This window comes from Protopterus annectens, chromosome 7.part0, assembly GCF_019279795.1.
Source record: "Protopterus annectens isolate FY-2018-M chromosome 7.part0, PAN1.0, whole genome shotgun sequence".
Taxonomy (NCBI): Eukaryota; Metazoa; Chordata; order Ceratodontiformes; family Protopteridae; genus Protopterus; species Protopterus annectens.
In genome coordinates, this window is record NC_056739.1 from 1,051,622,674 (window position 1) to 1,051,650,268 (window position 27,595).

At 39.2% G+C, this 27,595-nt stretch overlaps 1 protein-coding gene across 3 annotated transcripts in view; it reads left to right on the forward strand.

The window, feature by feature from the left end:
• FANCD2 (FA complementation group D2) overlaps positions 1-27,595 on the forward strand; it is a 1,694,389-nt gene that overhangs the window by 1,253,947 nt on the left and 412,847 nt on the right. For all 3 annotated transcript variants that reach the window (XM_044077594.1, XM_044077597.1, XM_044077595.1), the window contains exon 33: positions 9,640-9,750. In XM_044077594.1, the coding sequence (XP_043933529.1) occupies positions 9,640-9,750 (111 nt within the window). The remainder of the gene's footprint in view (positions 1-9,639; positions 9,751-27,595) is intronic.

Below are 27,595 nucleotides of genomic sequence, written 5' to 3' on the forward strand. Positions count from 1 at the left end.
CTTTGATGTTTACAATTTGACTCCAGCCGGGCTAGATGAAGGCATCCTGCCTATTGTTTTAACTTAAAGAATTATTACTAAAGTTTACACGTGGAATGTCTTTTATGGCTGTAGTTTCCTGCAGGTGCAAGATAACAGTAATGTAGTTTCTGTTAGCCTGGGAACACCAGGAAAGTGTGAAATGATGTAATGGGAATTGGTACTTAAAATAGCAATTTACACAGAGAGAATTAGAAGGCATTAAGCATTTTTGTCTTGACCATCCAACTCACAGCACTGTCTTGCTCTATCAGTAAGTTATCTTAGATTTGTGTTTTCTTTTAGAAATAGCTAGGAACTAGAAAGATTAGACTAAGTATTTTTCTGTAATGTCAGAACTGTACTACTGAATTATTTTAAGTATTTATGTGTGATCTCTGAAGTCTTGACTGCAGTGTGCAGTAAGAAGTATTGTCTTGTGTTTTTATTATTTATTATTAAATATTTTAAAACCTTTCAACTGTGGCTGTTTTGTGAAGTGACAATTTAAGCTCTTTAGAGTACTTGTATGCCTTTGGTAAAATTGTACAAAGCCACTCCTATAGCTTTAGCCATGGGCTATACTACCAATTGGATAATAATATTGCACAGCAATAATTGGACAACAATTTAATGGCCTTTGAGTAGCTGATAATTATTAGCTTGGTGATGGCAGTGATTTCTACAGTATAGTCTGGGTAAACGTAGCACAGCTGGAGAACCTGTGCCAGCCTTTCCCAGAAGTGTATGTGTGGTTGCATAAACTCTTATCTCAAAGTGTGTGTGTGTGTGTGTGTGTGTGTGTGTGTGTGTGTGTGTGTGTGTGGCAGCTACTTGGGCAGGGGCATGAAGCACTGGTTGGACAGAGAGGGTGCTGGAGATTTAGCTTGCCCAGCTGGCTGAGATGTGGACCCTATAGCTGTGCCACTGGGGAGTCTTTCTGGGGACCTGGAGAGCAAGGGAGCGACCAGTCCAGGACTGACTGATCTCTGTGTGCTCTTAAGGGAAATTGCACTTTACTGTATGTATTTGTTATCCTTTCCTGATATATGAGATGCCCTCTCTGGTGTTAGTGGTGAGGATTGAGGCTCATTGATTGCTTGGCCAAGGCACAGGTGTCACAACAGGTACAGGCATGCAAAATCTGAGGGTAATGCTTCTCAGAGCTAGAAGTCTAAACCTCAAAATGCACTCACTCGAAGCACTCCTAAAAATGGAGAACATAAACATCTATGCAGTGACAGAGACCTGGTTCAAGGCTCCAGATAGCACCCCTGCATTACCATGCTATAATTCATACCACACCTTTCAGCCACATAACCTGAACTGAAACACTAAAGGCAGAGGTGTGTCCATATTCATTAAGGATATCCACACCTCCAGGCTAGTTGCTCAGCATAATGCATCCAAGATTATCCAAGTGCAGCTAACTCTGGACAAGACCGCAATCCAAATTGTAGCTTGCTACAGATCCCCCACGATTCCCAGTCCTCATTTCTTCATGCACTGGAAAATGTAAGGGTACAACCTAACACCCTAATAATGGGCGATTTCAACTACCCCACCATTAACTGAGAGAACTACTCATGTACCAACTCTTTTGCTCAACGTTTTCTGGAATTCATAACTTCCAAAACCTTGGATCAACTTATCCACACCCCCACAGGGGCAGCAATATCCTAGACCTGGTCATTACCAACATGAGCAACCGGTGTTACACACCAGAGGTCAATTTCCCATTGGTCAGATCCGACCACAAGCTAATCACCTTAGACATTCACATCCCACCCCCACCCCCACCCCCTATTAACGAAACCACTGTAAAAAAATTCTCCAAAGCAACTTCACGCTTCTTAAGACAGAAGTGGCAAACTGCACGACACCCATACAGACGGGCAATAGAGGCATGGCTGCTGAATCCTACACAAATGCACTTTATAAGTACTTACACGAGTGCATGGATTGTGCAATCCCTAACAGAACCTAGATGTTATCTTCCAAAAAAAAGGAAGCCAATCTGGTTGTCCCTGCCATAGACGAACTCTACAACAGAAGACAGAAACTGTTGTAAAAAGGAGTAAAATCCCATGATAGGAGGACCTCCCTGGTCAGTCTCAGTAAGAAGCTGAGATCCCTCATAAAATCCTCCAAAGCTAGTTATGAAAACAAAATTGCCACTGATTCTAAAGGGAGCCACAAAACATTCTATAGCTATGTCAAGAATCTCAATGGCAACACTCAGATCTGCTCTGAGTTACAGCACAATGGCACTAAATATACAGAACCAACTGATATTGACAACATCCTGGCAGATATGTTCAGTGCTAACTTTACCCCCCTCTCACCCCCTAAAGGGCCCATCTCTATATCAGAAGAATGCAAAGTTCCTGTAATCATGACTGCACAGGTAAAAAACCACACTCTCCAAAGCTAAGAACACGACATCCATGGGACCTGACAACATCCCAGACTGCGTTCTACACGAACTACAGAATGAACTCGCACCCCACCTAAATACCATGTTCAATCATAGCCTTACCTCAGGCTTTGTGCCCAATGAATGGCGCACAGCGACGGTCATCCCACTCCACAAAGGAGGAGACACCACAGACCCCGGGAACTACCACCCCATTAGCCTGACGAGCCTTGTCTGCAAGGCTATGGAACATATCATCATGGAACTTATAAACAATGACATTGATAATCTCCAGACTCTGGACCCCACCCAGCTTGGGTTTGTAAAAGACAGATCATGTCCCCTAAGCCTGATAAACTTCTTTGAAGCGGTCACCAAAGCCGTAGATGAGGGTAAGGTGGTTCACACAGCTTATCTAGATCTCGCCAAGGCTTTCAACACCATCCCCCACTCTAGAATTATAGATAAACTCACTAAACTAGGTATAAATCCCTATGTCACAAGATGGGTTGCCAACTGGCTCACTGACAGAACCCACACTGTGAAAGTAGCAGACTCCAAGTCCGACTTCAGACCAGTGACAAGTGAAGGTCTTTGGCTAAAGAAGTTCACAGATGACTGCAAACTAGGAGCCATAATCGAAACTCCTAACAATGTGGGCATCTTACAAAAGGGCCTCACTGAGACAGATGCCTAGTATCAAAGCCATGACTTCAAGCCCAATGCCTAAAAGTGCATTGTCATTCCTTTTGGTAAAAGCTCTGCACCCATGAACTACCACATAGGCGGTAGTCTACTTAACACCAAAAGTGTGATAAGTGACCTTGGGACACAGATGGACAGTAGCCTCTCCTTTGATAATCACATCACCACAGTAGACACGAAATCCTTCTACGTGGCACACCTCATCACAAAAGGTTTCTCATCCAGGAAAAAAGAGTTCATTGTTCCCCTCTACTCGTCACTCATTAGACCCATTATAGAATACAGCGCCCCTTTTGGTATGTAACTCACAAGACATCAACAACTGGAAAGGCCACAGAAGTACCTCACAAAGAGGATTACCAACCTCAAATAGATGCCCTACACAGACCCTCTCAAAAAACTCCAACTTTACTCCGTTGCATATCGCCTACTCAGAGTCGATCTCTGCCTAACATACAAAGCTATGTCAAACCCAAAGCTGTTGGACATGCTCCTCTTAAAGAAATCCCAGTCCCTCTGAGCTACACACTCTAGGGACCTAAACCTTGTCACCACAATAAACAGAACATGCTGGAGGGATAGATTTCTGTTCCAGAGACTTCCCATACTCTGAAACAAACTACCTATGTATATCAAACAAAGCTCCTCATTAGCACTCTTCAAGAAAAATCTTGATGATTGGATGGGAGATAGAAAATTCACTCCGGGGATGACTTCTGTGGCTCTGCTCAACAGGGGCACAGGAAAATAATTTTCTTGGGTGGCAAAAGCCAGGGTACCTTTTTGGCTAGGCTTATATAGGCCCTAGGGCCAATAGCCTAGTACCTACCTATGAACCTATACGTGAGGTCAGAAAAATATGAAAGGGAGAAACATAGTGAATGTTAAGTTTTAATAGTCTGGCTTGCTGCCAGTAAGGAAAGTGGGAGCACTCGTCTTTTTTTATGATCAGTGATTGGGCCTGAGTGTGTCAGTATGTGACAGAAAATTAATGGGGAAGATGGTGTGAAAGTTAGATCTAAGAAGGAGAATTGTAGAAGGTGAGCTCTAAAAAAAAGTGCAGAAGAAAGGGGAAAATGTGAAAGAAATTGTAGTATAAAAATCTGAGATGAATGAAGTTTGGTCACATTTGGGCAGTCGACAGACTGGAAGAAGGAAGTTAAAGCAATATTTTATATTATTACAATAATGAAGAAAATGAGAATTTCAGGTTATTAACCAAAATGTACCATTGAGGTAGTAAAATATGATATGATGTCATTTTCATTCATTCCTCAATCATTGGATTCGGATGTGACCCATCAGCTTTTTCCTGCTTGTGTAACACTGAAAACTCTTGAGCTCCTCCATTACCCATAATGCACTAGTCCCCTACCATACCTCAGATCTCGTTTGCCATATGCTTGTGGTTGCTGTTTGCTCTCAAGCTATACCTTATTTCTTGTGAATAAAAGTAGATTTTATATATATAATTTTCACACTGGAATAAATAACTTGTCCTTAGCATCTTCCAAATTGTGTAAGGCCTTTATAAGTGGAACTTTTCTTCTTAGAACCCCTTTTAAAGATCCCACTTCCTCGTGAGATTTGAATTTGGGTCAAAGATTGTAACACCAACCTCCCTATGAATAGTCAGCCAAGTATGAATTACAATTTTTAACCTGGAAAACTGTCTTTTTAGTCGCCATTACATTTGCTAGAAAAGTCTCAGAATATCAAGCCCTTTCTTCTAAACCTCCTTATTTGATTTTTAATAAGGATAGTGTATCTTTATGAACCAATCCATCTTTTCTTCCTAAGGTAGTGTTAGAATCCAATATTAATCAAACTTTCAATCCTACAATTTACAAACCAGTCCATTTTTCCTTCCTAAGGTAGTGTCAGAATCCAATATTAATCAAACTGTCAATCTTCCAGTTTTCTTTCCAAATTTTGCAATCAAAGGAGAGTACAAGTTGCACCTGTTGGATGTTCACAGACAGCTACATTTTTATCTGCATAGGACAAAAATTTTCAGGAAATCAGATTAATTATTTCTCTCCATTTCAGATTCAAAATTGGGCAAACCAGTTACTAAAGTAACCTTAGCAAATGGTTAACTGAGTGTACTGTACTTCATTTGTTTACAAAAATAAAATTAGGTTTGTCTTTGCCAAAACCTCTAAAAGCTGATTCTACCAGGTCTATGGCAACTTCTTCAGTATTTTTATCCAGATCTTCTTTGGATAATATTTGTGCAGCTTCAACTGGGGTAAACCCACTTACCTTTATTGCTCATTACAAATTGCATCTGCTCTCTATGGAAGCACTGTCTTCGGCTCAGTAGTCCTCAGGAAAAGTCTTCTTTAGAGTCCTTCTGGGATTTAGGTAGAAGGAGACTCTGTCCAAACAGTTGAGGAATGAATGAAAATGGTAACATCAGATTAAAAAAAGTTATGTACTTACCATAACATTCCATCTGAGTTGTCCATTTTCTTTCTTCCTCAACTTCCCTCCCTCCATCCCACTACCATTTTGACTTCTGGAATGTTTAGAAGAGGCTAAAGGAACCAGCGTTTCTTTATTTGAACTCCAGATACTGTTCTTTCAACTCTTCATATTTGTTAAATATTTTATAGACTTAAAAGTCAGCAAACAAGATCTGAGGCATTGTAGGGGACTGGTGCATTATGGGTAAATGGGAGCTTGAGAGTTTTCAGTGTTCCGCAGTCTGGAAAAAGCTGCTGAGTCAGACTCAAGCCCAACAGTTGAGAAAGAATGAAAATGGACAACACAGATGGGCCATTATAGTAAGTACATAACTTTTTTTTTGTACAAGCGCTTAACTTTGCAATCTGGATTTGGTAGGGAATGGGCAACACTCTCCACTCTGTATGGCACTGTCAGTTAATAGTCATGTGCAAGAGCAGAAAGTCAAAAAATAGAATGCCATTACTCTCTGAGCACTTATTCACTAAGCAATCAGTTTGCTTTATATTTATCAATGCAGTACTATGTTAAAAAAGAGGCAACTTGGATTTTTTCACATTTTTATAAATAAGTGTCTATGGGTGATAAACATTGGCCAACTAAGTAAAAATAAAATATTGAAAGAGGGCATATTAATGTCAGGAAAAAACATTTATTCGAGCAGCACTATTAAATTATTTTGTTCATAATAATGGAATGGGTTGCAGAAGGTGCTGTAAGATTGCAGTACCAATCACTGAGTAAATGTTAAATTATAGCTATACCAGAATGATGCCCACATTTTGAAAAAGCAAGACTTAACAGTTTAGTCTCCTCTGCAGCACTTTGTCATTTTTTTTTTATTTTTCACAGTGCATGTCATATTGGGACAGAATTAAGTCTCCTTATCTTTTTTTTCGGAGTTTGCCTTATATCATTTTGTTAGTTATATGTGAAAGTTTTAAAGAACACAAAAACAGTAGTGTACCTGTAACTTTTTTTTTCAAACCACTGGGATTATAATGCTATTCACACTCAATAATGTACTGCTGTTTTACTGTATATTGTCATTTATAACTGCATTATTTCCCTTACTTTGTTACCATAAATCTTTTGAGCCTTTTGTAGTCTGAAAGTAGAAACCTGATAACCACTGAGAGCAACTTCAATAATTTGCTAAGCTTTGAAAGACACAAAATATAATACTTTGGTTGACTCGGGGAGGCAAGGTGAAAAGCAGACTTCACCTGAGTCTCACAAAATTAAACTCTTAAAAATGCTATTCTGTCTATTATTTCTTTACATTTCTGCAAGCAGATTTTACAGACTGTGGAATCTTTATGTAGGGAAAAAAGTATTTTAAGATTCACTGCAAGCCAGTCATTGACCCTTTTACTGAAGATCCCCAGAGTACACAATATTTCTCACAGCTTCCAGTCTAAGTGAATAGAACTGTGATCTGATGGGCAGACTAGTTAAAAATAATGTCATAAGATTATACTAACAGTGCATAGTGGCTAAAAATTAATTTTCCAAGAAAGCAAGATCATGTCCATGTCTGCCCCATGAGGACATTTAGGGCAAGGAAATTAGTAAACATAATAAATTATTATTGTGTTGCATACAGGTTTGGATTGTGCTGAACCTTAAATTTTTTTTTATTTTCTGTCCACAGTGAACCTTTAACTTCTTGTCATAATTACTTAATTCACAACTGTTAAAAAAACAGCTCTATGAAAAAGATTATGGTTTAACCTAACATTCATTTTTTAGATCCAAGTAGAACGAATAGTCTTACTGTGTTAGTGAAGCAACAAGGAGGGAACATTCTTCATGAGTCAGGGATACTCTCCCTCCTTTCCACTGCAAATTGGTGGTTCCTCCATCCAGCCTTGACTATTGTACTTCTCTGCAAGTCAGACAAGTATATGCTGGCATCTCACTTGCTAGCAATGGGTTTTCAAATCTTCATTGTTGTTCTTGATTTGTGTACTGTTGACTGGCGAGCAAGTTGGTGGTTGCAGATGTGACATCCCTACTCTGGGCCAGTAATAAAGGAGCCTGAATCCTCACCAGTGACACTGGAGAGGGACATTCATTTGGAACAAAAATGTATACACTCATTATTTCCAGATGCAGCTCTCTGCATCAAGTACAGTTTCCTTTAAGAGCACACAGGGAACATACTCTGTAGATCCCCAATAAGACTCCCCACTGGCACAGCTACAGAGTTGAGTCCCCAGCCAGGTCCTCCACCACTCTTTCTGTGAAACCAGTGCAAGTCCCTGCTCCAAGCAGCTGACACTCTCACTCTTTGAGATTTGATATATATATACACACACACACACACACACCTGGAAAAGGCTGGCACGGATTTACTAGTTATGCCCCCTTCTGCCCACACTATAAGGTAGTTACATTGCCACCAGACACTCCAAAGCCAGCTATTCTAAGGCTCTTACAAGGATCCCCAATTATACCAAGTGAAATTAATATTAATACAAATGATAGAGTTTGACCAATGCAGTAACGCTTTCAGGAGTGGCCACAGTGTCACTAAATAGATACAAGTCTTCTTAAAGTTTAAAATATTCTGTAAAGGACCAGCCACAATGAAAAGTGTAAATATATTTAATAATAATTAATGAAAGAACATGAAAATACTAACTATCTATTTACAATAAACACCAGAGTTTTAGTCACATTAAATATTAAAATAACACAGTTGAATAGATTCACAGAGATACAGAAAAACAATACTTAATTAATCTCACTATATTTTCCTGACTGATCTAAAGAATTACTATTCACTGGTTCATTTACTAAAGCAAAGCAAGATGAAGTAGGTGAGGGGTCCTTCCTTGTCAGGTTTCAAAAACAGAATACTCTGAGACTTCTCTCTCATCTGGTATTAAAACATCATTTTTGCCCTAAATTACAGAATGACATCACATACATCTGGTCATCTGATTTCTGGTTCCAGTGCTACCCCATTGCTGAACCAGAATTTTAGCACATATGTGTTATCGTATATACAGATAGAGCTTTGCTGAGATGTGTTATAGCATCTGGAAGCTATAAAACCATAAAACACTTCTACTCTTCCTACAAGAGCTAATAAACCATCCTCTGGAACAGACATTTAGTTTCTGGCTGCAGTCAGAACTGTAAGAGACAATCTTTATGACCTAAATTAAGTAATTTAATTTCTTCCTATTTTTCAAAGGTGGCTGGACTGAGATTGACCGCTTCACATCCAATACCCTATTTACAACACTACAGTCTGATATAAATGTATATTTCTTTTCTGTCCAGCAGGAAACACTGTTAATACATTTTTAACACAAGCATCTGTACAAATCATTTTGATGTACAAATGATGTATACTTTGCAAAATTCCAGTTAGCTATGCTGGTATATGTTACACATCCACTGCCCTACTTCTGTTGGCTTAGCTGGCAATATCTCACATCGTCACAGCAGGAAACAAGCAACTTCAGTCAGCGTTGTCACTTGTTTGCATTTGCCCGCAATCACAAGTACTTCTGGAGAAAAAAAAAAAGATGCTGAGAAAATAGGGCTCATCAAAAAATGGTCCACTGTGTAGATCAACTCCTAGAATAAGAATTTATATGTTTATTGTTGCTGTAACTGCAGATACTTAAGTGAGCTGTTAGGAACTGGCAGTGCTTTGTTCTTAAAACGGGCGAAAATAATCTGATACTGTAATTGTGCTTTTAATCACACACTGTCTAGGTCCAGGGTAATGCAAGTACATTATAGTATTCAGTTATGCTTCAAGTGAAGAATCTGAAGTAAATGGATGACAGTTGAGCTTCAAATGCAGGAGCATGTGTACACCATTGTGCTCATTATTTTACACTGCGTACTGACATGCAGTGCAGTCTTACTCACCATGTTTGTAATTCTCCAGTCGTAAGATATTTAGTGTGGGAAACTGAATGCACAAATATCTCTTGGTTACTAAAACTGTATGTAAGTGTTCCATTTTTTGCTGACTAATTGACGTTTTATCACCTTTTGTTTCTTAGGAATGGATTTTCACAGCTTGAGTACCGCAAGTTGCTAAAGGGTGCATTAGACGTTTTAGCAGGAAGACTGAAGGAGGGTGATGCAGTGTTGTCACTGGATGAACTGGTCAGGTAGATGTAATAAAGCATTTGATTTTTTTTTTTTTCTTAGATCTTGTTAGGATTTTTTTGGAGACTTTGCATTTATGCAGTTTTTAATGTATGTTTCCCTGTTTACTAAGCAGCCATCAAGTCCCCATCTTCCATTGACAAATTAATTCCCCAGGCATCTAGTGATATTGAAAAGTGGATGCAAGAGATGTAATTCACCAATTTCATCCAGCAGAAGTTAGGGTACATTTTGGATGTTTAGTTATCTGCTTGCTGGCAAGAAAGGGAAATCCACTGTCTTTTGTGTTGAGCCAGTATTTGTGCACACGTCTGATCTTCTGGGGTGCAGTGTACTACTTACCAAGCTCACATTCTTCTGAGTTAAAAATGCTAAAGCTGATTTTCGAGGTCTTACCTCAGATAGCTATCCTGTAGTGGGACAGGCTAACATCAGTTTCTTACTTCCATCCGTTCTTGTATAACTCTGCCAGTTCTATGGCCACTTCCTGAAGCTGGGTCATCATGTGATATAGTTAAGTCCGAAGACTTTTTTACACTGTAGGTGTAGAAAGACATTTGTTCTTATAGCTGTGACAGTGAGTAGACTTCTGTAGGCTATCATAAGCGCCATTATATTATATCTTAAATGTGTGCTTCCTCCAAGAAATGAGCTGTTAGTGCAACATCCAGAAAACATTTTCTTCATGAGAGGAGCTTATCAGAGTGTGAGATAGATTTGTGAGGAGATTCTTCTTAACTTCTCACCAGCTTTAAACCTGACTATAAAGACTGGAATATGTGATGCAATTTGCAAAAGCATGTTGTTCGTTAAGTACTTTGAAGTTTACAATACATCTTCAATATTTTGTTTAAGACAAACTTTGAAAAGTTTTTAGACCACTTTATGTTTGTGCAAATACAACGAAGAACAATGGCCAAGAACCCAATGAATAAAATGTATTCCTCTCTGACGTTTCGGCATACACTGCCTTCTTGGAGTACACAGTTACTTCACATCACACACTTAGTTTATATACACTACTAAATAGGCAATTAAACAATAAAGTCATCAATTAATACCATGAAACACTTAAAAAGTATTTAAAGTAATACATGCCAATTAAAATCAACATTCATACCCTTTGGAAACAAAGTATCAAACTTTAATATATACACTGCTTCTTTATAAATGCATTTATTCTTGCTGACCCCCCCCCCCCCAAAAAAAAAAAATCACACTCTACTTTTTCTAAAATTGTGGCTTGTAAACCATGATCAGAACTGCCATATGCTTCCAAAAAATGTTGTGCCACTGAACTCTGTTCCTTTTTGTTTAATATATCACGAACATGTTCTAATAGCCTTATTTTAAAAGCCCTTTTAGACTCACCCACATAAAACGTATTACAAGGACATCTGAGGGCATAAATAATGCCCTCAGTGTCACACCTATAATTCCCACAAACTTCAAATCTTCAACCATTTAAGAGTCCAAAATAAGGCACAATAAATTTACATGCCTTACATTTGTCACACCCCACTGCCTTTTATTCTTAATGACTCGTATAAGACCTCCTTGGGTCTACTGTTGCTGTTTTGCTGCTGTTGCAACTTTGTTTGTGGTCAGAAAATGATCTGAGAACACAAACATGGTAAGTGCACTGTGTCTTTGTCCTAGTCAGACTGAGTACCTGTGTTCACCATTCAGAATTAAGTTGCGCTGCCTGTTTTGAATGACAGAGAATACTGATGGCACAGTATAGAACAAACAGTAGTGTTTATTCCTTCCTTCAGGCTCCATTGTCACTTTTCTTCCAAGGAGTCATCTTCCCATAGACAGAAGGATTTCCTCCAAAGAGTTATAATTCCTTGTCTGTGTCACTTTTGCAAGTAATCCTGATGGAATTCTCATGATAGTCAAAAAATCCTACCTTCTCATACTAGGAAATAATAGCTCCTGTTTGATATCATCACTTGTTTGTTCATGGAGGTGTTTCATATATGTTCAGTAGCTCCACCAAGTTTTCATTGGTGATGATAAGGAATGCATTAAACTGTTTCTGTTCTTCAGTTTATTCCTGATGGAGATGCATCCTTCAAGGCTGATGCTTCATCAAGACCCTCCTTCATCAAGGACTTCAACAGTCCAGCTGGCATTTTTATTAAGGAACGATACAGATTCTAAAGGCAGTGAGGGTCTTATACAAGTCCATTAGTAGACCGACTGAGGCCATGATTAAAAAGGAGAGATCCCAGCATAGGAGACACTCCCTTAGATGAGGAGGGGTTTATGTAGAGATTTTTGCAATTGCTTATTCCTTGAGGACAGGAGATGGGGAAGTTTGGTAAAGGCCTCTTCCTTAGGATCTGTTACTGCCTCCTGGCTGTTCTACATTTCTTATGACCCTTATATTCACAGATCTCCCCCTGAAGATGCAGACTGACTTCCTTAATAGGCAACAGTTACTACAAAGGATTTAACAATTTCCTAAAACAGGAGGTAGAATTACTCCGTTTAGACTACCTAGATTTTCCAAAATCTCTTATCTGGAGCTTGTCTCCAATATTGTCCACATTGAAGCAGTTGTTAAAGGCAACTTGGACAGCTCAAGAAAAGGTCCCTTTGCTTCCTCATAATACCAGCTCCCAATGCGTTATTTTGCTAAGGCATCCCCTCGGCAACTTCAAAATCTTCTGGAGTAGCACTAGAGGCAGCAGAACACCTCCTTGATCCTGTTTAAAAGTAAGTTGAGATCACATAGAGAAAGAATATATTTTCTTCCTCCATTGAAGAATTTTGATATCCATACGTCTGAGGTATGCAAGAAGATACTTCAGTGTGCTAAAAGAATGACCTCAACACTGGAATCTTTGGATGACAAAGGGACACAAGGTTAGATTGAAATTAAGTTTTCCTGAGCTAGTAGTTCTGCCATAAGAATGGTGTATGAACTCAGAGACATTCAGGCCAGGAGGGATCTGTCACTGGAGGAAGCGACCTTAAGGCGACACAGTGGCTCCTAGTTTATGGCTTTCCATAGGAAGCACAGTATAAGCTTTTCAGTGCCCACTTTTCTGGGCCTAGCCAGTTTTGCTCAGGAGTTTAATCAGAGACCGACAAAATAGGACATCAGGTTAAGATTAAAATGGTGCTCAAGCTGTACCTCTCAAAAAGGATCATTCCGATGCTAAATTGTCTAAGAGAAAGGCTGAGAATTGCAATAACACCAGCATTCTTAAGGCTCCCTGACTGCAATTCAACCCAAGAGACTGAGCCCCCACCCCAAATAAAGTACTCTGTTTGGCTGCAGTGGCTCAGTTTAATGGTTTATAAGGTGTGGTGTGATGGGGAATAGCTGCCTCTGCACATCACAAATGCAAACTGGACAACCATGCTTCAGATTGTTTAGCTGTTGCAGCAGAGATGTGTTAATCAAGTTCCTGCCATTCAAAGCAGTTTCTTCTTTTCTGAAAGACACCTTGTAGTGTAGCATGCAAGGCCATTTTACTCTTTGGGGAAGGAGAGAAGAGGGCAAAATTCCAAGTTCTGAAACAGAGCAGTCTTCCTGTGATTCTTTGTGATGGAACAATCTGCAATACATGGGTTGGAGATGGGATTAAACCATCCTAGATATCAAAGATCTTGACCATTTTGTAGAGCACAGTAAGATGTACATCATGGTCATTACTGCAGTAAATCCATAGTATAAGGGGCTTAACCTGAGTCGGAAAGCAGCCTTTCAGCTATACTTCAGTACCACCCCAATAAACCTCACAATGTTACTTCATATGCTGAGAATTTCAGCCATAATCTGACATTTAGGAAAAAAAGCAAACAGTACCACCGTTCAGCAGTTTTTTTTTTTTTTCTGCAAGCGTGAACACTTTTCTTCCTTGATCAAGTCCATCTTTTGCTTCCAGGTAGATCTTTATGAAAAATATGTTCCCTGTTTTTTGGCTCGTGCTTTCTCCTTTTTTATTGCATTTTTTCACATCCTCTTTGATACTCTTCATTAGATCACTATTGCAGCAGTGCTAAGTAATGGGATGCAACTTGAGAAGTATACAGTCTATCTGACCATTATGCCAAAGCGGAGATACTCCTGCCTCAGGTGCTGTGCTTGTAACCTTGGCCCCAAGCATGAAGGCTATGTGCTAGTGCATAAGTGACATCTGGGTGCCAGAATCTTTAGAGCTTTCTTGCAGCCAATCTGGGAAGCAAGATGTCATCATTTCATGAATCTGTCGGTTAGCCTCCAAGTTGCCACTGTCAGCAAAAGCTAAGTAACCTCATTGATGACCCCTTCCACTTATTCTTGTAATTGACAATTTTTTTTTCTTTAATGATACCAAGAAGAGGCTAATGGCTCTGTGGTAGGCCAAGTTCATAAAAAGATAGGCATTTTCTGTCTCTCTTCTGTTTAAATCCGGAATGCAACAGTAAGAGCTGTAAATGTTGTCAGGGACTCTTACTAATACCTGGAGAAGTTGTCTCTCTTCTCTGACGATTTATTTAGAAAATGAATGACTGAAAGTCATAGAGCAAAACACAGCATCTGTCAATGTTCTCACCTCTGGCATCTGTTCACAGCTGAAAAATAAGGTTAAGTAACCAAAGAAAGACTACACAACATTATCCTCCTTCTCCCAGTCTGAGTCCGATCTACTAGTTGAGAAGCCAGCAGAACTCCCATCATTGGGCTTGTCCCGTCTGCTGTGATCCCCCTTGTGCTGTGATCCCCCTAGAGGCCGACACAGAATGGCCTTTAAAGGCACATCGTGCTTGACCAGTCAGATGCGAACTTAGGCCTTGAATGGAGAATGCTGGCAATTGATTTCTCAGGGACCAGATGGAGTACCTCAGATATCTCTCTTGAGGAAGTCCCTGGTTCCTCGATTGAAGTACATCAGGGGTCAGGACCTCCTCATCTTGTTTCACTGCATACCCAAAAGAAAATTAGGCAAAAAAGTGTCGCAACTCCTGTTTTTAGGTATCCTCAACAAGAACGGCAGGAATTTTCTCAAGATTTATTTAAATTTCTCATGGTTCTTAAACCTCCTCAGTATCTCTATTCTTCTCCTCGGGTTCCTGTTATTTAAGCAAACACTTAAAGTTGCGAATGCTGTTTTGTCAAATGTGTTTACGTGAAATGGCAAAATGCCGAAAGCACGGAACAGCAATTTTTTCCCCTAGGGAAAAAAATCACTGGGCTATTTTCGGGACTCTGCCATTTCTCAGAGTTGGGATATTTAAGTAGGGGGGTGTTGGGGGAGAAGCCACCCCACTTTATTTTGGGGGGGGGGGTTGTTTTTTTTTTTTTTAATGAATCAGCAATTTTTTTTCCCTGGGAAAAAAAATAGCTGATCGTGTGTTCAACATTTTGCATTTTCACTAATATAATATAGACCTTCTCCTCCTACCTTTAGTGAAAGATGAATTCTTCTTTTGAACTAGAATCAAAAAATGTGTACTATTCTTTTCAGATTAATTCCCTTTGAAGTATGAGTCAGAGCCTGTAGACACCATAGCCTTTGATTCACCACAGGAAGAGCTCTCCTTTTTGGGAAACTATCAGAAAATGATGCAGTATTTAAATTGGTAGAGCAAGCAAATCTCTATGGAACAAAAGGGATATTATGATCTTTTACATATGAATGTCCTGAAGCCTTCTCCTGTCCCTTCAGTTGTAGAAGCTTTTGAGGTCATCTTCCTTTCTTCTTCTTTAATCCTAGCATTACAGCCACCTGCCCCCCAAAAGCCTAATAGGTACTACAAAGTCCCTGAATTTCATAGATATGTGTAAAGATCCGTCTTAAGACCTTGCTGTAGTTTCCACTGTTGCTGACAAGCCCTCTAATCTTTTCCCTTCATCCAGTGCTCTTCCCAATGATAAGGACAAGTAAACACATCAGCAACTTTAGCCTTCCATACTGTTAACTACCAGACACACATGATAAGGTATCACCTATTCATTTTTGACAATATGAACAAACTTATGACAATCTTGTCTGGCTGTGACTCTAAATAAGCTATACAGTCCTTGATTTCTGCTGCTAGCCAATTTATACATCATTATATAAAGTGTGGCTACGATGTGGCAGGTGCCTCTTCCAAGGTGTCTGCCTCTGGTTCAGTATTAAGAAGCTACTCCTGATTAAGACTTCAGTCTTTCCCAGAAACAAATTGTTTAGATGCTCTGTTAGACAAGGACTTCCTTTTTGGACCACTTTCAGCTGAAACATTTTGAAAAGTTAAGGAAAGGTGTAAAAGTTTGGAGATATTTAAACAACTCTTTTTTTTTTTCCCCTTATGCCCAAAATTTCATAGGAATTACCCCTCCAACATATTCCTTCTTTCATTAAAAAAACTTGCACAACAGCGCAAAAAGTCTAACAAGAAATGACAAGACAAGCCTAAAACCTGACCCCAATAGAGCAAAAAGCTCCTGCCCGGATAAACCTTTGTTTCTGAGTAAAAAATCCCTCTGTCTTTCCCTTTCCCTTCATCCTTCCAAACAAATTCTCTGTCAATCCCCCCCTTTGGAAAAAGATCACATCAGATGACTGGGTTTTAAAAATCATTCAGAAAAGGTACAATCTACAGTGTAAATCCCTTCCTTTATAAGCCCTCAGTTCCTCAAGTTCCACAGAACCAACAGCACTTAGTTCTCCCAGTTCTAGCAAATCTTCTTTTGCAAGGGATAACAAAACTAGTTCCCAAAAATCAAAGGAGAAAATATTTCTTTCCAAGATTTGACTTGGACCTAGGGAAGGAATTTCTCTTGGAGACCTGTTCTAGGTCTGTCGATTATAAACACTTAAACAAAAATAAAAGATAAAAAAGGGCAGGGGCTGAGATAAATAAGACCCTATCATGTTAAACCCCACTCACATGTTTTCACCAACTAGTAAATTGTTGAGGGAAGCCTAAATATTAAGGAGGGAGAACAAAGACATCCAGCTGCCTCTCTCAAAGGCCTTCTCTGCATCGGTGCTTTCCAACACCAAATGCTGTTCTCACTTTTCCAAAACTTCCGTTGTTCTTAAAGTTTTAATAATGTTATCTGATGTATTTCTACTCTTTAGAAATCTTTTTTGAGACATCTGAACTCAAACGGGGATAATTTTATTTAATCACTGGGGTAGAATAGAAGTAAAGATCTAATAATTGTGATTTGAGACAAAATAAAATGAGAGGACTAGGTCAGGGTGTGGTCTTCACCTTGCTTGGATATCACTACAGCTACTGCCTCTTTACAAGAAGAAGGAAGGGAGCAGAGTATCAGAAAGAGAACTGTAAACAACCACAAAATAACTCCCGCCTTATCTGACCTTATTGCTAACTTATCAGGAAATTAATAGCCATCCAGAGGTGTTGTGAAGCTCAACATCACAGGTGGAGAGCCTTACAACACTTGGAAGCACATTAGTTCCCTCACTGCTCCCACACTTTTGAGCATTATTGCACTTACAGAATGGTCTACCTGTTAAATTGTTTTATATTTGTTTTGTATTGCTATTTTTTATTTATATGTTGGATGTAAAATAGTTCCTCCTCTTAACGTGTCAAACTTGCTGTAGCATGTATAATTGTTGGAGAAAGGATTTTGCATCCAAAATATAAAATATGCAAGTATTTAATATCTACACACATGCGCACACATACTCTGATATGCATTGAAATTCACACAAACAATGCATAGCAGTTAAAGCCACTTCAAGTGAATAAAAGTCTTTTGGCTTTTCCCAGTTAGGGGTCGCCACAGTGGAACTCCGGTCCGCTAATGATTGGCAGTGGATTTTTACAGTGCCGAGTTGCCAGCCCAACGCCCAATCTTCAAAGAAGGCACACTCATTCACACACGCACCTACCTACATGTCTTTAGGTGTCACTCGACCGCAGGGAGGACATGCAGACTACACAGAAGGCGCTCCAGCCGAGAATCGAACAGGAGAACCTCTTGCTGTGAGGCGACAATGCTAACCGCTGCACCACCGCCACTTCAAGTGAATACACCTCAGATATTTCAATGTAATCAGATGAATGAAAACAAATCATGGCATTGAAACCCTCCCCCAAGCCTGTTCAGTGCCCCTAATTTTGCTGTATAGTTTTATCAGTCCCTTGTGAATATTTGATTTACTGCTAAATTATAAAGGATTAAAGTTGGTAAATAATGCTAAACATTAGAGTTTCATACTTCTTATTTTTTAGATAATGCATGCTGATGGACTGATTGCCAATTACAGTCAAAAGAAGCTCTGTGCTGTCTCACTCCCTCTCTCACAAACACACACACACACACACACACACATATAGGCAGAGACAAGCAGTTTACGTCTATGTTTTTTTGTTAATTTTATGCTCACTAAACAAACTCCAATTTAGCACGTATAAAAAAATTGTGACCATTAACTTTTTCCCTGTCCGAATATAATGGGAGCTTAGTATACTGCCATAAAGTGGTGGATTTTTTTTTTTTTTTTTTTTTTTTTTTTTTTAGAAACAGGCTTTGCCTGTGCATTAACAACCTGGGTGGAGAATGCTCATTGCCCAATCGCAGTGAAGCTGTGCATGTTGCCAATTCTCTAATTGGAGTTAATACATTCATTACAAAGGCAGGTACTGGGCTATCTGCCCGAAGGCATATATTAGCCCAGCCACGTTGTGCGCTATTCACCACCCCTTTGGTTAGTTTCCAAGGCCCTTGATCTAGCAGCTAGTACCCTTGGCCCCTATGTAGTAGAGCTGTTGGTATGATCCCTGGTGTGAACTTTCTGTTACCCATCCACTCGTCAAGGTTCCTCTTGAAGAGTGATAGTGAGGGGCTCTGTCTTATGTAGATTGGGACCTTCTTCCGTAGCAAGGAAAGTCTTTGCAAAGAGAATCTATCCCTCCAGCATGTTCTATTCATTTTTGTGCTGAGGTTTATATCCCTAGAGCGTGTAGCTTGTGTGGATTTGGTTTTGCTAAGATGGAGCATGTTCAACAGTTCTGGGTTGGACATGGCTCTGTATGTTGGACAGAGATCGCCTCTGAGAAGGCAGTATGCAACAGAGAAAAGCCTTAGTTTTTTCAATCGTGCTGCACAGGGCAACTGTTTGAGGCCAGTAATCCTCCTAGTGAGGTACCTCTGTGGTCTGTCCAGCTGCTGGAGATGCCTAGCCAGGTACATTCCAATTGGTGCATTGTACTCAATAATGGGTCTGATGAGGGAAGAGTAGTTGTATTCATTTATTGGGGTAGAGCAGTTATCTCAATGGACCAACTTCAGTCTCAACTCAGAGGTACAATGTAATAAAAAAAAAAAAAAAAATCAAATAATACAGTGTATTATATTACATTGAAAGCATAATAGAAGAACTGAATAAGTGTAAGCACAAATCGTAACATCATTACTCTGATATTCTGTGTGTGCATGAAAAACTGGAGACAAAGTAGTACAATATATTCTACAATGTTTACATATTTGCATGCTATACAAGAGGGGTGGAAATGAGGTTTAGTAAGATAACTCTGGTGCTTACAGTTCTGTTACATGGAAGTGTTTGAGTGAGAAATTGTGTATTACACAGGGGAAAATAGCAGTGTTATACTGTTTCCCATAGGAAAGTATTTGCATTTTGATTGGCTCTGTAAGTATGTTTTTTAACTCATTTCGAAATAATGGAAATTAGGCTGTTTTTAAGGTGTGAGGGAAAGGATTTTCAACATTTTGGCTCTAATTTAGAGAAGCAGTGCTTGGTATATCGGAATTTGGGTGGAAGGAAGTTCTAGCAGATGTTGTTTGTGATCTTGGCTTCTTAAGTGAAAAGTTGGAATCTTTGTTGTGAGTTTTACAGCCTAAGGAGAAAAATAGACCATGTGTAGGAGTTTGAAAAGTTTGGAGGCAAGTAAAAAGGTCTGCCCCGTGCTCAACACAAGTGATTGTTCTCGTCTCGGGATAGAGTGATGAATCTAGAAATCCTATTTGAAATGGTTTGGATAGTTTTTGTTCTTTTTTGAGGCAGCTGAGATGAGCTATGAGCGCTCCATCTACAGCTGCTCTGGCATTGAAGGACATGAAGTGTTTTGGCCCAAATTACCAAATTATTTTTATTCTGGTTTTGCTGAGATGTGTATTAAATGAAAGAGAACTGTCTGTCATAAGCCTAAGTATCTAAACAGAGTGACATTTTCAAGCGAAGTATTGTCTAAGGTTTTGATAATAAGGGTGTTGTTGAGTTTAGGTTTGCTCCCAAAAATCATGTTTGGTTTTACATGGCTTCAGCAGTAGGTTTTTGTTAAGCCAGGCTGAAATAGGTTTGTAGGTGGTGGTCCAGGATTTGAGGCTAGTTGAGTGGAACAGGACCATATCTTCTGCATATGGGAGGATAGGAAGCTACAGTAGATCATAGGTGAGTTTCCAAATGCAAATGGAAAAAGTAATGGTACAAGTACTGAAAGTTGGGGAGTATTGTCTGAAAGAGAGCGCCCAGGTTTTACAGAGGAAATGTCAATCAGAGTAGTAGTTTTGGAGCCAGATTGTGGCTTCTAGGCTTATATCATGCTCAAGTAATGTAGAGATCCAAGGGGAACCCATCCATCCAGGAGTCTTCCCCCACTTCATACTCATATCTTGTTGTCTTTATCTCCTCTGTAGTACTGTTATCCACTAAAGTATCTCTGCATCCTTGTCAAGACGAGGCAAGTGTAAAGGTGTAATATATGCTTCTTTGAATTCCTGATCACCATAAAAATCCCAATACTTAATTAACTGTAATGTTCTAAATAATAATTACAGTAGATCTCTAAAATCTTCCCTGGGTTATACGTAACCCTTCCTGAATTTTGGGTCTTGATTTTAACAGTTTGCCTGTACTTTCTGAGCCCTTAGCCTTAAAGCCAGCTACTTTAAATTATACACTGATATTTAAAACATAGTTTTAAAGTTGATTTTGCCTAATGCATTTTATAATGTAATTATGCTAGCATATCTTCACACCACTTGTTATATTGGTCCTTGTCCCCTATTTTGCCCATTCTTTTTCTTTCTTTCCAAATCTAATAATCAACCTTGTAATTGTTTCAGCTTCTCATTCACATTCCGGATATAATCCATTAAAGTATGTCCACAAGGTACCATTTATAGATTCCCTTCGCTGCTGTGTGCTACTCCCTGTATCCCTTATATTATGGAGTTCTGCTGTAAAACTCAAGTATCTTAGCCTGGAATTATTGCCTTTGCATACAAAGTGTTATATCTCCACTACAACTTGTATTTTCTATTGTCTGGACAAATTTGTTGTAGAACATGGGAGTGATGTAATAAAATTCTACGTATATGCCTTGTAGTCTTAAAAATGCTCATGCAGACAAATAAACTTATCAAATTTAGCTGCAGATTTCTGACTAAAGAGTATAGCCCAAGGGGGAATATGATTGGCCACCAAGTCTGACTTTAAACATTTTGAAATGCCCCAACTGGTAAAGCCATATTATTATAATTACCAAACTCCTCCTCCTTACCCCCATGATAAGGGAAAAGCTAACCTGTTTAAATCCATGTCTGTCAAGTGTTCATCGACCGTTAAATGTGTTTCCTACACCTGACTGTCCGTGTCTCCATATTTCAGACTAAATTAATACCAACACACATACTATCTACCCATTCCCCATTAAGTATTCATATTACAGTACACTCATGCCAACACCCAACTCGCATACATCAAACATACCAGGGTCCCAATACTTCATTATTTCTAATTTTGATAGGAAAACCTCAGTTCTCCCCAAAACTACACATTGCAAAAACACTACTCATATTTGATCCCATTATCTTTATACCTCTCCTAAGAGGCATCATTGAGCCCAGTCTGGACCACTTAAAAAATAATGCCTCATTTGAAACTAATAAACAGTGTCCCATTTTCTGCTTCTTCTTAAAAGCCCTCATCATCAAGAACAAAATCGACCAAATCAGTGCCTTTTTCATACAACATAATCTTGACATTATAGCTGTTACAAAAACATGGCTGAAACCTGACATCCCTAGTCTTCACCGCCTCATACCACGCTATTCATACCTAAAAGATTGCAGACCCGGCAAAACAACCTAGGGAGGAGTTCTAATTCTCTTTAAAGGCAACTTAACCCCACCATCACTGCACAAGCTAACAATAACTCAGAATGGGAACCTATTTGGATTCTTTTAAAATTCCTAACAACCAACCAAAAACTGCTTGTTTATAACTAGTGCATACCTACTTCAGTATCAAAATCCAAAATCCTCATCCAGCAAATATATGCCAAAGCTCCCAAACATTGCAACCTAATCATTCTTGAAGACATCAAACTTAGGACCAAAAGTCATTGATATGTCAGAACTCCTGGCAAGCTAAGTCTTACGCAAATCAACTCTGAAGCCACTAGACCAAAACTCAATCCAGTTGGCACACCATGCTAGAAACTGCAATAACTATTAATCCTAAAATGATGTCTAGCCTCGCCATTCATGCATCTTCCTTCAGTGATTACTGTTCCATACATTTCTCAGTATATAATCTAACATTAAAATATAAACCTAAACTTATCACCTTCAAATCCAAAACCATTCAGAATACCACTAATCCTAAAAAACATCTTGCCACCCTTTATTTCTCTCATACTTGCCAAAAAAGACCCCAGTTAAGCAGCTAGAAAACTTTCCAGTACCCTACTGCACTTACAAAACAAATTATTCTTTAGTACAAAGGCTACTTCAAGCTCAAAAACATGGCTGGGTATCTAACAAACTCAAACTTCTCCTCAAATAAACTGATGAATCCTGGCACAATATGAAATGCAACCCCTCCACAGATTCCCGAGCCAAATATACCTTACTACGCAACCTAGCCAAGCAGTCCAGCCACAAACAGAAAAACAGCTACCACCAAAACAAATAAATCTCACTTTTAGCTAAACCCAAAGACTGTTAGAGAGCGAGAGAGAAATCAACCTGTTGACTGGTCAAAAAACTCAGCACAACTCTACTCCCTTGGACCCCTCTAACAGACCACAAACAGGCTCTCGTGCTGACTTCCTGAATGAGTTCAGTAACATGCTTCACATCAACAACAACACAAACTTACCCCCTTCCCCCAACTTTCATAAAGATTAGAACCAGAGAGACAGAAACACCAAGAGTCCAAATTCAAATCATTCATCTCTGTAAGAACTTCAGCTTCATCCTCTAAATCAGTGATCGCCAACCACCGGGCCGTGGAGCACTTGGTACTGGGCCATCAGTGAATGCCTGTATGAGTATGTTTGTGTCTGTCTGCGTATGTGAGTGAATGCATGCATGAAAGCAAAAGAATCTGTGTGTGTGAGACATTGTAAGAGTGAGAGTGATGTGTGAATGAATGCAGGTATGAATGAGGAAGTGACTGTGTGTATGTGTGGGATTGGGAGAGTGAGAGCGATGTATGAATGCGTAAGTAGGTGTGTGGCATGTGGGTGTGACAGACAGTGAGAGTGATGTATGAATGAATGTGTAAGTGGGTGTGTGGCATGTGGGTGTGACTGACGGTGAGAGCGATGTATGAATGAATGCGTAAGTGGGTGTGGGGCATGTCGGTGTGACAGAGCGATGTGTGATTGAATGCCGGTATGAATGAGGAAGTGACTGTGTGTGTGTGATATCGGGAGAGAGAGAGACCGATGTCTGAATGAATGCGTAAGTGGGTGTGTGGGTGTGACAGACAGTGAGAGCGATGTACGAATGAATGCATAAGTGGGTGTGACAGAGCGATGTGTGAATGAATGCAGGTATGTATGAGGAAGTGTGTGTGTGTGAGAGATCGGGAGGGTGAGAGCGATATGTGAATATATGCAGGTATGAATGAGGGTGTGACTGAGTGTGTGTTTGATTGGGAGAGAGTAAGAGCGATGTGTGAGTGAATGCAGGTATGAATGAGGGAGTGACTGTGTGAGAGATCGGAAAATAGAGTGATGTGTGTGGGTGAATGCATGCATGAATGCAAAAGAGACTGTGTGTGTGTGTGTGTGTGTGTTTGGTATGAACAAAAGGTACACAAACCTCATTCCTGTTAGTGATCCCTCTCACTCTTCTCTCCCCCTCTGTCTCACACACACACCCCTCAACCTCTTAGAAGTGCAAAAAATCTGGACAAAGCCTAACAGAATGGGTGGACAAATATGGACAGATTTTAAATATATATAACTATAGAAAGTTGCTAGAATGACAGGGTTTGTCTTATCATGCATTTTTTTGAAGGATATGAGGTCTGAAATACAAATGTATATCATTATTTAGTAACTTCAGTCCTCAGATCATCTCAGTGATTATCCAGAAAATCGCAAAAGTTGAGGAATAGACCAAAACTCAGAGGGAAAAATCTAGACATTCTGTGAAAATCTGTACAGTTGAGAGGTATAAAATAACCTCTCAGCCTCTTACTTAGATAAAGAAATCTGGACAAAGCCAAAAATAATTCGGGGGCAAAGGCCCAAAATAGGTACTGCTCATACAAACTTCAAAAGTTGATAGAAATACAGGTTTTGCATTAGCATGAATTTTCTGAAGGGTACGAAGTATGAAACTCAACTGTGTGTCATTATTTTCTGACTTCAGCCTCAGTGATCTGCCAGTGATTTGCCAAAAAACAACAATTTAAGACCAAAAATATGAGGCAGAAATCTGGACATTCTGTGAAAATCTGTACAGTTGAGAGGTATGCTGGACAGAGCCAAGTAATAGGGACAAGATTTTAAATATTGCTCTTATAAACATAAAATCAGTAAGGTTGCCATTAGGTTTACTTAACTTTCAACCATAGTAGATCAAAGTTATGCTGTTAAGCAGAATGTACACTTTTTTTTTTTTTTTGCAAACTTGTCTTTTTATTGTACTTTGGAGTTTTCTCCCCGGGTCTGGCCTCCTCATTAAACAAACAGGGTTGGGAGGGTGGCATAACAGTTAAGGTGTTTGCCTTGCAAACACAAGGTGCAGGGTTTGAGTCTCACAAGGGATAATTGGCTAGGCTTAAAATGGCTCACAAGGGCAGTTAGCTTAGTACTAATCTATGAACCTATGAAATGTCAAATAAATAAATATCTACTTTATTATGCACAAGATGGCTGATGTATGGAAAATTGGCTTACATTGATACCGGTCCTTGGTGCAAAAATGGTTGGAGACCACTGCTCTAACTCACGTATACAATGTTTGTTTAACTATAAGATTATGCTTCCATTATCAGATATATATGGAAAGATTGATCTAGGTCTAGGGATCTAAACCTCTTATGCAACAGAACGGTTTAAAGGGACAGGTATATTTTGCAGAGCATATTGCTGGTCTTGAACAGACTTCTCATCCACATAAAGCAAAGTTGATCACTGTCTGTATTCAAGTACAGCTTGGATCTGTTAATGGGAAACAGAAAATTTAACCCAGAACTGCTGCTGCTGTACTACTAATGGACAGAGACAGCTCCTTAATGCTTTAACCCATGAATGTTTCCCCTCAAATTATCTGGTGTATGATCCCAGTTGTTCTCATTGGTAGTTATATACTTTTTGACCATGTGATCTCTAACCAAATAGGATAGATTAATTCAAGCACAAAACAGGAAATTAGCTAGACTAAAATTAATCTGTAAAGGCAACTAGCCTGGTACTTACCTATGAATCTATATGAAAAAAAAAAAGCTGTAGTCATGCCTATTCTAAAGTACCCACACCAACTACAGCTTTGTACTATCATCCTATCTCAGTACTTCCCACTTTAGGTAAAATACTAGAAAAGAATATCTGCAACCATGTTACTGTTTGTTTACAATAACATCTTCTATCCAGTAAGCAACATGGATTCTGGTCTGGATGCAACACCATAACTGCTCTCTACTCCGTCACGTATGGCATCCTATCCAGTATGGACAAAGGCAACCTGATAGGAGTCGTCTTCATTGACCTCACAAAAGCCTTTGGCCATAACTTGGACAAACTAACTCAAATAAGCATTAGTGACCATGCAAAACTTTAGTTTATTGATTTCATCACCAGTAGATCCTTCAAGGTGAGAGTGGGTACCCCACCTCTGAAACAGCTCTTTTTATGAAAGAAGTCTCCTAGAGTCCACTTTAGCCTCTGTGCTATTTTCCATGTTTTATTTATCAGCAAGCTCCCATCTGATTACCCTCAGATACCTGAAATTCTTTATGTGGATGACATGATAATCTACAGGTCAAACAAATCCCACTCTGTTGGATGACCTCCAAACCCTTAACCAGTGTCTAGTAGGCCTGAAACTTCTACTACTCAGTCCCTCAAAAACAAAACAGTGCAATTTGGAACCAACCTAAAAATAACCAAAAGCATGCAGCTTCTTTAATATTAAAAATGTTAAGACTACCACAATAGAAACTGTCTTTCAAATACGTTGACATTTGGCTAGACCAATCTCTTAACGTTCATCTACATATTCAAAAACACATGCAAAACTACTGTTCTGGGCAAACAGACTATCATCTTTTCAGTCCAAGCCAGCCAGATCTGCCACAGGCAAATGAATACCCTTAACTTGAAAAATGCCGCAACCTTGTAAACCATTTCCAATAAAAGCTGCTGGTTCATTACTAAATCCCCTATTAAACAACAACATTGCCTAACTCTCACCAAAGTCAAATGGCCATCAGTACATTTCAGGTTCAACCTTCATCTAGGAATACTAATTCACAAACCCTCTTCTCCCGAGACATTAGCCCCACTCATAAACTGTGCTCTAACCCCCCCCACACACACACACACACACATAGAATTTCAGAGGTATCTGTTAATCTTACCCTAACCTATTAACTCCAAAAACTAAAGTTCATTGCATTGACCATGCATTGTCCATTCCAGGACCTAAACTATGGGACTCCATTTCTCTGTTAATCAGGGATGTCCAAAACTATTCCAACTTCAGACAACAGCTGAAGAAACACCTCTTTACCAAAATACACTGCAGCTGCAGTCACACAGGTTACATTACATGAACTCTTTAGCTATCTCACATCCCATTATCCCATTTCATCCTTCCTGATCTCTTCTGATTATCACCTCACTCATTGCCTGTCATTCATCCTATCTCCCTCTTCTTGCTGCATCTGTCACTTGCCTCTGCATGCCTGTTTTTTACCTTGTGTCTGTCTTCTCCCCATGGTATCCTTCCCCGCAACTATTCACACTCACTTCTTCTAATGTCTTCATACCTCTCTATATACTGATATGCTGCTATCCCAGTAGCATAACACATCTCATTCATTATGGCTACATCTTATCCAAAAATCTCTACTGCTAAGCATGATTCCATTTTTCCATCCATTTGACAATGTAAATTGCTCCTTGAACTAAATGCTGTAGCCTATTTTTTTTATCTGTAAATATGTGTATTTTTTAACATATTCTTGTATCTGTAAATATCTTTTGTTCATTTCTTATGTGAGTCTATTCACCTGGGTTGTGCCTGCGAATAGTCCATTGAGACTACCCCAGTAAACAAATATAAATAAATATAATAAACCAATCTGAGGAGAAGTAAGAGCATTTTTGCTGATCCAATTGGACTCTAGCTCCAAATACACAAAACTTTCCTGCATCACATTCAGTAGGCTTTTTACATGAATGGCATACCAAAATGCACAAAGATAAATAATATATGCTTTGTTAATTGGACACCGGCATGGTTTCTGGTTAGCAGAAGCAGCATGACAACCTTGTACACCCTAAAAGAAAGTACTCTCCTGAAAAATAAAGGCAACCTAACCAGATCAGTATGAATAGATTTCATAAAAGCATTTGACATGATAGACTGCAAAAACTAGAAGCTCTAAGAGCAGC